Genomic DNA, 11,548 nt, shown 5'->3' on the forward strand with positions numbered 1-11,548 from the left:
ATGAGTTACTATCAGACTCAACCAAGTAAGGCAGATGTGGTGGGTAGAATATTGGAGGGTTTTGCCCATAATTGTAATTGTCACTTCCTACCCCCATAGAGCCAAAAGTGGTGGATAATGAATCTTCTTCTTCTTGTGCCAAACTCTTATGACCCAAAATATGATATTGATCAATTGATGTTAGATAATATTTAAAAGTGGGTAAATGATATACTCAACCTCATATATACAGATATACTCATATACATCAATACATGATACATTAATTTAGACATATACACTGTTAGTTAAGTCTATTAGACAGTTTAGAGTTTAGAACTTTAGATTAGTCTATTAGACTATTACTCACAGTCACGACCTTAAGACATGGACTGATGGACCTAATTCAAAATAGAACCTAACTATAGAAATTAGAAACTTGATTGAAAATGAAATCTAACTACAGCGGTACAGCCACAGCCCACAGAATCAGGACTAATTCTTATTCAGAATGTTCAAAATATGAGATTAAAGTAATTAATTACAATGTGGAGATCGAAGTTGGCTAGCTAATATGTTAGTGTTTATTTTATTTTATATATGACTACTTTTTTAATAGGATATTTTATATTTGACTATTAAATGGTTCAATTTTCAGGGCAACCGCATAAAAGATTTTAAAATAAATAATAATGTATCAAAAATTCAAAACGAATTCTTATAAGAATATTGAACAGTCAAACTTCTAAAATCAAAGTAAAGTCTAAGAATAAGTCCACAGGAACCTGTTTTCGACCAAATAAAAAAAAAACAAAAACTATAAAACTCTAATTAAAAAAACAATGAATACAAGTAGCCTACTGCTAATGGGGAACGCTGGGACTTCAGACTTGGGCTCTGGGCTCGGCTCTCTAAAGATTTCTCAACCCAACTTCCCAAACCATTCTACATTTCTTGCCCATTTGATATGGGTTTCTCACCTAACCCATTATGCAAAGAGTGGACTAGTCCAAACTTTTAAGAAATAAAACAATGTGTAGTCGGTGTAGATAAGATTGCACTCAGTTTGTAAAACAATCTACACATTCCTTTTATTTCTTAAAATTAAGAATATAAAATATAAGGTTAGTCAAGTATACAAGTTTCTTGGCTACTGTGACGATCGATTAGCAGACTGTGTTGACTACTGCCATACTGCCAATGAATCACTATGTAGCCTTAGAGACTCAAGTCACGGGTTGATGGCAGAGGCAGAGTAGCAGACTTGGCAGTATGGCACTTCGGCTTCGCACAAACTGGGTTCAGATTTTCAGGGGGCTTCAAGGTGGCCGGAACGGCGCTGCAAGCCGAGACGATGGAGGAGAGAGGCGAGAGAGAGAGAAGAGACAGAGAGAAGAGACAGAGCCGAGAAGACGAAGGAGGTGTGCGCCGACGGAGGTGTGCACTGCAGATCGGGCCTTAGCTTTCGATGGAGGTGTGCGCCGACGACTATGCAGGTGAGATTGTGAGGCTGGGTATTTGAGGGAGTGAGGGAGTGAGGGAAATTTGGTGCGCTGGGGGCTGGGGTTTGCTGGGTTACTGGGTATTTGAGGGAAATTTCGCCGAAATTTACCGAAATTCGGTCGAATTGGTGTTAAAATTTCGGACCCCCGAAAAAACGAAATTTTCGGCGAAATTTCGCCGAAAACTTCAAAATTTAAACCCTTGATCTGGCCCTAGCGATTATCTCATAAGTCATAATAAAAAGGTTAAAATTAATAGATCTTGACGGCAAATGTATTACACATTGCATATTGACATGATTATTATGGATGGATTGATTGATTAAATCATATACCATCAATTTAATAGATCTAATTATTATCTCATAAGTCATAATAAAAAGGTTAAAATTAATAGATCTTGATGGCAAAGGTATAGAACGTTGCATATCAAAATAGATCTATTCAATCATATCGAAAGTAGCGAAGATATTTTCTTCTTTTTCTACTATGTCAAAGATGATCAATCCATATCGAAATAGATCTGCAATTGCTTTAAGCCATGGGTTGCTAGCAGCAGCCTTCAATCAAGAGAGAGAGAGAGAGAGAGAGAGAGAGAGAGAGAGAGAGAGAGAGAGAGAGAGAGAGAGAAGGTGGAAGTCGTTTTGGTCTACCGGTGGAATTCCTGGTCTATAAAGTATAAATATATATATGGGTATTTTGGTCACAAAAAATACAAAAGAGCAGTTTTGGACCTAGGAGGTCAAAAAATCTTAACATTGATTAAATAGAAAATTAGGATTAAATATCAAATTCTAATAATTTTTTGGTATAACATGAAGACCATATAATATTTCAATTGAACTACTAAATTCAAATGTAGTTTTTTAGATTAGGTCACAAACATGTTGGCCCTTTGATTTGAGTCTTTTCCATTTGACATTTTTGTCCTGTGTTAGTTAAAATTTATAAGGTTTTGACAAAATTGCTTTGAGGCTTTTATATTATCTTGAAAATTTGCTAATATAGTCTCAACTTTACATTTAGTTGTAACTGTACGACACTCACAACTTCAAATTTAGTTATGTTTGAACGACAGTCACATCTAAGTTGTGAGACAGTCATAGTTAAGTTGTGACTTCATTAAATTTTTTTTTTTAGAAATTATACTACAATATAGTATAAATAGAGGTCAAAACAATACTTTTACTCAAAATAATACACAATATAGTGGTGTGAGTTGTCTTTTTCAATTTACCAAGATAGTCACAGTTAAATTATGACTGAATTGATATATATTTTTTAATACAATATAATATAAATTAATGTAATATTTGTGATGTAATATTATTTTTATTTTTTTATTATAGTGGCATGTAATGTAATATTTATAAATTCTAATATCTTTTACTTTATTATTTTGTTTGACTTTTTAACTAGTACCTAATATAAAATATTATTTAATTTTAGTACCTAAACTAAAAAATTATTAAAATTTAGTAATTAAAATCAATGGATCTTTGATTAAAAGGGGCTATTTAATTAAATTACCCTTTAATATTCTTGCTGCCATGGATAGACCATTTTAGAATGCAAGTCATGTTACTGCTAGCATAACATTCAAACAAACCATTGTGGATATGAAGCCTTCACCTTGCTCTGCCAAAAGGTCCATTAGTTTTGTCTTTTTTTTTTTATTCCACAAGGATCAACCAACAATAATTATAAAATGGTCTCAGGGACATCGAATGCTTGCCCCCATGTCACTGGAGTGGCATCACTTTTGAAAGCTTCATATTCAAAATGGAGTTTTGCAGCTATTAGATCTGCCATTATTTTTTTTTTTAATGACTCGGGTATTCGGATCTTTGACCCGACCAATCTCGAGGGCACGTGTAGACCATCAATCCGAGATTGGTCACGTGTAGACCATCAATCCGAACGGCCAAGACAAACCCCAACTCCATCGATTGTTGATAGCAGAATTGGGTGATAGTGGCCCCAACAAGAGTTTTTGCACCCAGGGGGGATCGAACTGAAGACCTTGCAAACTAGGCAGACTTCCCCAACTCGTCCTTTAACATTGGACTGACCCTTTGGGGATTATTAGATCTGCCATTATGACATCATCAAATGAACTAGACAATACTAGAAATCCCATTCATGACAATACTATCCAAATGCTTCCCCTCTAGCCATTGGATTAGGTCATATTAATTCAAATCAAGCACTAGATACTGATTTGAATTATGATGCAACACCACAAGATTACGTGAATTTAATGCGCACTGTCAATGATCCCAAGACTTTAATCAAAGAAATTACATGATCAGATGTCTATAATTGTCCGATCTTAATTCTCATCATTTATCACTTTCTATGAACATGATCCAAAACAAATATGGACGGAGAAATTTACCAGGACTGTAACGAATGTTTGGTAAAGGTGATGCATATTACAATGTTAAAATAAAATAACCATAAAATTTCAAAGTAACAGTCTTGCCGAAGACTGTTACTTTGAAACAATCTTAAACTCTCACCCTAGAAAATCAAAAACAAAATAGAACATTATATTTCCTACGGTCATTTAATTTGGGAAGAACAAAAATAAAGTGTAAAATCTAGACATAAAGTGAGTCCCACAGTAGTCATTCTTGGTAGTGTCAGAACCATCATAAATGGTAGAATGTAAGACTCTCCGAGCAATTTCTTATTCAATGCAATATAATATTCTAACACATTTGCAAATTATTATAATCTTAACGTAAATACAAAATCATGGGAAATAATTACTCATAACTACATATTTGCTATGGTTTTTAACTTGTAATACCACTATTATTAATATATAATAATTAGGTTAGTTTTATTAACAATTAGGTTAGTTTGACTGCATGTGCTTTAGTTGACTGCAGCTGAGTGGGCTGCTTACCAGCTGGCGTGTGTTAAGTGATGCAGTTTTACAATTTTACCCTCATGACAGTTTTTAGTTATTTTTAACTTATCTGTGCCCTTTCCCCGATTATGTTTAGGTTCTTGATTTTTTTTGTTTAGTTCAGTTTCTGAAACTGCAGTTATCTGCAGTTTTTTGCATTTTTCTGCAGTTTCTAGAACTGCAGTTTTTTGCAATTTCTAAAACTGCAAGTGAACTGAAACTGCATAAAAAACTGTAGTTTATGCAGTTTACAGTGAACTGAAACTGCAGTTTCTGGAATTACAAGTGAACTTTCTACAGTTTCTAAAACTGCAAGTGAACTGAAACTGCATAAAAAACTGCAGTTTATGCCGTTTACAGTGAACTGAAACTGCAGTTTCTGGAATTACAAGTGAACTTTCTGCAGTTTCTGAAACTGCAGTTTCTGGAACTGTAAGTGAACTGAAACTGCAGAAACTGCAATTTATTAGAGTTGAAACTGCAGTTTATTGGAGTTGCTGACTTGCAGTTTCAGTTTATTGGTGTTTTGGCATGTTGCAGCTGGTGAGGACACGGCAGGTATTTTTAATTTTTGTTATCCCTATTTTCGTCAAAACAATGCGCTGACAGATGGGTTTTACTGTAGCGCGGGGATCCAGTGGATGTGGTGTCCGCAAAGGAATAATAGAATTGTGGTAGTTGGCCCGCAAAGAAAGAAAGGGGCTTTGGGTGGTTTTGGTTAATAAATTTAGGTGCTAATACCTGTATGTTAACGGACCCAAATCATGGTGACACCTTTACCAAGATTAACGCAGTTTATTTATGCAAGAGTCTTTCAAATGGGAGGTATTGGCAATTTCCTACATTAAACCCAAGTCTTGTAATGTGTGTTATATATGTCAAGTCCAGTTGAGTGAGTGAAGTATGTTTGAGTGATGGCCTCTACTTAAGATGAAGTTCAAGCGACAAAGGTGATTCATGATCATGTCCTAGTCCTTGTGAAAGATTATGAGGTAATTAGTATTATTTTTCTTTCTTTTTTTTAAGTTGGTTCAAACTTTGGATCTCTCCAATATTATGAAGAGAAACACCACAAGATCAATGAAGTTGGTAAGTGAAACTTACTTAGATACCAGCATAAAGTTTAGTTAGTTATTGAGTCAATGTTTTTTAAGTGTGTAAAATTTATTTTAAATAAAATTTGATTTAGGTTGGTTTTGAAGTCTAAACCTTTTTATGATTTATTTGTTTGGAAAATAAAACATGACCTTAGTCTTCTATATACTTTTTGAAATCTACTAATTTTCTCACTCACATCAGTGTAGCAATTCTTGTGCATCCATTAGGCCTCATTTGATGCATAGGATTGGATTGGATAGGTTAAATGGCTAGATTCATGTGAAGTCAAGGAAAAATAGGGAGGGTGTCTTCTAACTTGAAAGGAAGAAGATGAGAAGAAGATGGATAAGCCACAAGAGGAAACTTATCCCCACCAATTCTACCATTTTTGTGGGATTGAAAGGGATAAGTTTCCCCTTATGACTAATCCATCTTCTTCTCATCTTCTTCCTTCAAGTTAGAATTTTCTACTTTGAATACACATAAATCTAGTCATCTAACCTATCTAATCCAATCCTATGCATCAAACTAGGCCTAAGAGTACTCAAGAAAAATAGCATTGGAGGTGAAAATCACAAGAAGACTAATATAAACGTGGTGAGAATTGAAATTATGATTCTCATGCAAACTGACATTCATAATTGATAAGTTCATATCAATAAGCAAGAGTTGCCAAGTATGCAACTAGCAGCGTAAGTCTCACCAAATTTTAATGATCAAATGCATTTCAACTAAATACGACAATTAACAGCAAATCAAGTATAAATTAACTAGCAAGTGCTAAACCTCAATTTGGTTCGAGAAAAGGATTTAACAATTTCTCTTTACCATCTAAAATATTACGAACATGACAAGTCAAATGGGAATGCCTACCATAACATATGCTCGCTAGACATCCTCCATAGAGTAAGCAATGGACACCAAGCTTAAAAATGCATATCCTTACGTGGTTGGTGTATCCCTCTGCTTCACTTTCAGATATTCTTCTCTCAGTCCCACAAATAGAGCCGACTTTAGTGCCAATCGACTGAACCGGAACTTTCCTTACACTGGAAGATATGCTTCTCTCAGTCCCACAAATAGATCCCACTGTAGTGCCAATAGACTGACCCAGAACTTTCCCTACATTGGAATAGTTTGTGGTACCAAGCCAGCTGAAATCTATAGGATTCTTTAACACTCTCAGGTAGTGGCAACCATGACCCAGAAAATTCCACACATTTTGTGTAAAATTAGTGGCACAATTAAGGAACTCACTTGATACATAGTCAAAATCCACATGTTGAATTTGACCATGAAATGAGTAAGTTTCAAATGTATCTATCAACGAGCACTTTGGACATTTATATTTTGCAATAGAACATGGGTTTGATGCAGGCAAATCCCACCTGACAAACTCACTCCAGACTGAGCTTCTAGCAAGAGTTAACAAGGACTCCCCTGCACTGGTCCAAAAATTCGCAACAGATACAAGTAGAGAAGATTCAGAGTGGAAAAGATGGTGAGTTGCACCTGCAAGCAACAAGGAGTATGCCGCACTGATCCTGCTCAGGTCAAAAGCTTTCAATAGATGGCCATCCATTTCAGTATAGTCATTTGCACGGATTTTATACACTGAAGCCAATGTTGTGTAGGCATTTAGAGAGAGGTGGTGCAAGGGGTGCAACCAGTAAGTCAGCTGAGATTTTTCTTTGCAGCACTCTGACTGCTTATCGGAGAGACCTTGTGTAAGGACATGTTCAAGCCTTGCACAAGAAGATTCAGGATCACCAATTGACAGATAGTCAGCTATAGCATCATCAATGTAATCGGTCAATCTCTGGGTTGCCTTATCCCTGTTGAAGTTTATATCTGAATTCAAACTAAAAGAGTCGAAATTGGATGCAGATATTTCCTGGAGTATTGCAGCTGAAGGTTAATTACTATTCAAGATACTCCATCAGAAAATTCAGCTATATCCCATGATGTCTCAAAGTTCAAATTTAGAAACAAAAAGTTCCCAATAATTCTCACCTCCAAAGCCTGGTCCACAAAAGTTAGGGGTGATGCACTACATCTCCTACAAGAGCAAATAAACCGATACCTTGTCCATAACTCTGACTGCCTCATCACCTGGAGGTAATCGCGAGAAAATATAGGATCCAAAAGAAAGAAGTAATCAATATGAAACGTAAACACGATAAGAATTGGAAATCAGTAAGTTGGATTGGTCTTGCATTGTCATATCAGGTTTAGTTTTCTTAAGACAGGGACATTAAACATACGATGACACTAAAAAATTCTCGTCTCATTGACATGACAATACGGCATTCAGTTGATCGGTGTGGAGCATATTACAGGGGAAAGTTCGGTTGACAAAACAGATATGCATTACATAAATACAAAATTCCAAATTCTGATTCGTTTATTTGTAGATAAAAATAAAGATACCTTTGGCTGCAACAAGTCAGTGTACGAAACAGTCACTTCCTCTCCTTTCTTGATTCTCTTGATGCTCCTAACTATCACTCTTGGACCATAACCCCTGCATTCTACATTCACTCACAATATCAATCATACTGGGAAATTTGAAATCCAAATTTAAACCAAAAAAAAACAAAAAGAAAACTAGGTACTGACAACACCTTTTGCCAATACATTATTGCTACAAACACCACTCTCAATCTGCAACAAATATCAATCTCACACCTCTGAATTTTATTCCATTATAAATTCTATTAAAAAAAAAAAAAACAATTTGTAAATGCTAAAATAAATATTTCCAAAAATGGAAGGATTACTAGTGTTGATTGGCCGGCGCAGGGGCCAGAAGGGACAATAAGCAGCGGCGGCGAATCGTGCGAACAAGGCGGTGGCGGTGGCGGCGCCATGGAAAAGCGGTAGCAAGCATTGGGAGAACAGCTGTGGTTGATCCAGCAGAAGCTCGGATCGTACACCGAAATGCCAAGGGTACGGCCGGTCTTATCCTGCACCTCCACGGCGTTGGTTAGCACCAGGCACAGCACAGCCTCCTCCAATACGGCGTCGTCTGGAGCCACAGTAGTAGAGAAATTTTGAGCGGCGTCGTTTCGGGCGAGAAACATAGCCCTGGCGCCGTCGCGAATTCTGGGGGCGAGAGAGTGGTCGTGGCGGAGGAGGAGTTTGTGGCGGTTGGTTAAGAGGCCGGCGATGCGAGGGGCAGTAGGGCACGTGGCGGGAAGGGATTGGAGGAGGCGGAGGGCGGCGCGGAGGTCGGAGGAGTCGCCGTGGGGGTACGTGGCGGGGTGGGATTGGAGGAGGTGGAGGAGGTGGGGCTCAGCGCTGGACACGTGGAGGGGGGAGTCGGAGGCGGAGCAGAGTGGGGAGCAGTAGAAGGAGGAGAGGACATGGTGGGAATTGTTGGGAAAGGTGGGGGTAAGATGAAGAGGGAGGGGAGAGAAGCAGGAAGAGCAGTGAGAGGAGAGACGGGAGTGGTGGAGAGCGAAAGAGAGGGGAGGGAGTGGTGGGGTTATGTCTTCCCCTATTTCTATGTCTACTGCGGCTCTCATTTCCATCTCCATCGCCACCTCCTACAGCGTTTCGCTCCAAGAGGATGTGGGAAATATAAAGAGATACGTCCATCATTTTTAAACTCAATATTATTTCCAAATTTATAATTTATCATATGATATCAAATATATCTATTCGAAGAAAATTTTGACGAAAAATTTTGTGAAAATTTTGATTAAAATTTCGATTTGATAAAATTAGATAAAAGTTACGAAAATTTTTATCAAAATATGAAAATTTTGAATGAAACTTGATCATATATTTATTTAACATATTATTTATTACATTGATAAAAATATTAAAAAACCAAATTATATAATAGGTTTCATATGATATAAGGTGAATATAATGCGCGCTGCAAGCAAATACTGTTAAATAAAAATGGTTCACTAATTAACAATTACATAAAAATAACCTCTTTTTAAGGGATATTTAATCATTTTGAATCTAATTGTCCTTAAAATATATGTAAATAAATAAGAAAATGACATGTATTGTTATTTTCTAAACCACCTAACTCAATAACCAAACGCAGTCCAAATAGATTGTATCCCGGAAAGTTGGTTTATAATTTATTTTGAAGTAAATAGTGATTTATTGATAATTATCTTGTTAATTTGAAGATATTATAATTTTTTTGAGGAATTTTTGAAGGAAATAAATAAATTTGAAGTCACAGAAAAATAAAATTTATCAAGACGAGCTCACCGAATTTTACATAACGTTTTTCGGACTTCGAAATTAATTTTGGTGAGTTATTTGGATTTTAAGTAATTTCAGCGAGCCATCGAGTAATAAGAATAATTAAAAAAAGTCCAGTCTTGATTTTAGTCTTGGAAAGATCTCGGGTTAACGATCGCGCAGACGCAAACGAACGAGTTTTTTTTTTTTTTTTCTTTCCTTTTCTTTTATTTTTCCTTTTTTTTCTCTCTTTTTTTCTTTTTTTTTCTTTCCTTTTTTTTTTTAATTTCCTTCTTCAGTAATTCCTTTTCCCCTGCCCGTGACTGACCTCTTCCTTTTTTCTCTTCTTTCTTTCTTCAGTTCTCGTCTTCTCTCTCTCCCAGGCCCTCACTCCCTCCTTCTCCATGTTCTCTTCTCTCTGCTCCCTCTCCCTCCCCCTTCCCGATCTCTTCCTCCTCTCCTTCCCCGAATCTCTTCTCTCCCTCCGACGACGACACGCGCGGCTGTGCCTCTTCCTCCCCAATCTCTTCTCTCCCTCCGGCGACGGTGACGGCAGTGGCTCTGCCTCTCTCCCTCCGCTTTCTGCCTCCCTTATCTGCCACATAAAATGTCGGCGAAATTTTGAAGTTTTTAGGAAATTTTTGAAATTCCGGCGAATTTTTCGAAATCTAAACGAAAATTATTGGGTATTTTGATAAAATTTCCCCCTCCTCAAAAAACGAAATTTTCTTCCTTGGATATATCACAAAAGAATATTTGAAAAAGTCAAGATTAGGCTAAAATTCAATTTAGACACTCAATTATAGGGGTATTAATTTAGCTTTCAGGCTTAAACAAAAAATTTCCCAAGCCTTGTCCATATTAATAGATTAACTAACCCATTCCATAGTCATTTAATTGTATAGGCAACCCTCTTAATCGGATAATTATTGGGCTCGTCTTGCAGTTTCTGCATGACCAACTCTGTCTCGTCTGCCCGCCTTCGCTGCTCTTCGCATGCCTCTTTGACAAGTTGAACCTCTTGTGATAGTCCCCGCTGTTCTGTAATTACTCCAAGGACGTCAGCCCATGTAATCCCATGACCATAGCCAGCCTCTCAGGTCCCAAGACTTTAGAATATACCTCATGCATTACAATGTAAGTCACCTCTATCCCGTCTGCTTGTTTCAGCTCAAGTGCACTTTTAAAATCTGACTGCCACCAAATTATATTTCAGCTTATTACATAATCTGGAGGTAATATGTATTGTAAACCAGCAAACATATCATACCTTGACAAATTGAAGTGACATGTTCATGAAAACAAAAATTAGTTTGGGATTCTTACTATGATCTGCATAGATTCTGCATCAACAGAACACTCATCAACTCCTCTAGTGTGGGTCATTTTAAAGAATGTATAATGGTCGACCTCCTTTCCGTGCTTTGCAAACCATCCATAATTTACATGGCATTTATTTACATATTATTAGAAATTGCCTTATTCACATTAACATGAAGTTACATTAACCCCAACTTTCCTACGACTCGTTCCTTCCATTACTCTGCATGTTTGTTTTCTAACTTACTTTTGTAGTTTACCAATCATTCCATATCTTGCATATGTTCAGTTATACCATGTGTAGGGTACAATTTCATAGTGACTTGTATATCTTCACTATAAAGTAGTCGGAAAATGAAATGGCATTTATTCAAAACCCTATTGGTGGTTGGTACTGCTATTAGGAGTTACTAGGTGTCTCATTTTGTACCATGACCATGTCAACAACCAAATTCGAATCAGCTGCCTTCATATTTTAAACACATATATGCATTATAGGACAACTATCTATTTCAATAACTCT

The 11,548-nt window shown here is 36.7% G+C and overlaps 1 protein-coding gene across 1 annotated transcript; it reads right to left on the reverse strand.

Annotated features, from left to right (window-relative positions):
- Positions 1–6,191: 6,191 nt before the first annotated feature.
- Positions 6,192–9,049, reverse strand: LOC147277643 (SET domain-containing protein). The gene is made up of 5 exons (XM_086254409.1): positions 8,277–9,049; positions 8,121–8,160; positions 7,927–8,027; positions 7,510–7,608; positions 6,192–7,390 (listed from the first exon to the last, which is right to left on the reverse strand). The coding sequence occupies exons 1-5, from the start codon at positions 9,033–9,035 to the stop codon at positions 6,284–6,286; spliced, it is 2,106 nt and encodes a 701-aa protein (XP_086110535.1). The 5' UTR covers positions 9,036–9,049; the 3' UTR covers positions 6,192–6,283.
- Positions 9,050–11,548: the final 2,499 nt, after the last annotated feature.

Source organism: Dryas octopetala, chromosome 8 (genome assembly GCF_963921425.1).
Source record: "Dryas octopetala chromosome 8, drDryOcto1.1, whole genome shotgun sequence".
Classification (NCBI taxonomy): domain Eukaryota; kingdom Viridiplantae; phylum Streptophyta; class Magnoliopsida; order Rosales; family Rosaceae; genus Dryas; species Dryas octopetala.

Coding starts and splice junctions, on each gene's coding strand:
- LOC147277643 (XM_086254409.1), bottom strand. CDS start 9,035: ATGGAGATGGAAATGAGAGCCGCAGTAGACATAGAAATAGGGGAAGAC. Junction 8,161..8,276: donor GCGCCGGCCAATCAACACTA/GTAATCCTTCCA, acceptor TATTTGTTGCAG/ATTGAGAGTGGTGTTTGTAG. Junction 7,609..7,926: donor CTGACTTGTTGCAGCCAAAG/GTATCTTTATTT, acceptor GATTACCTCCAG/GTGATGAGGCAGTCAGAGTT.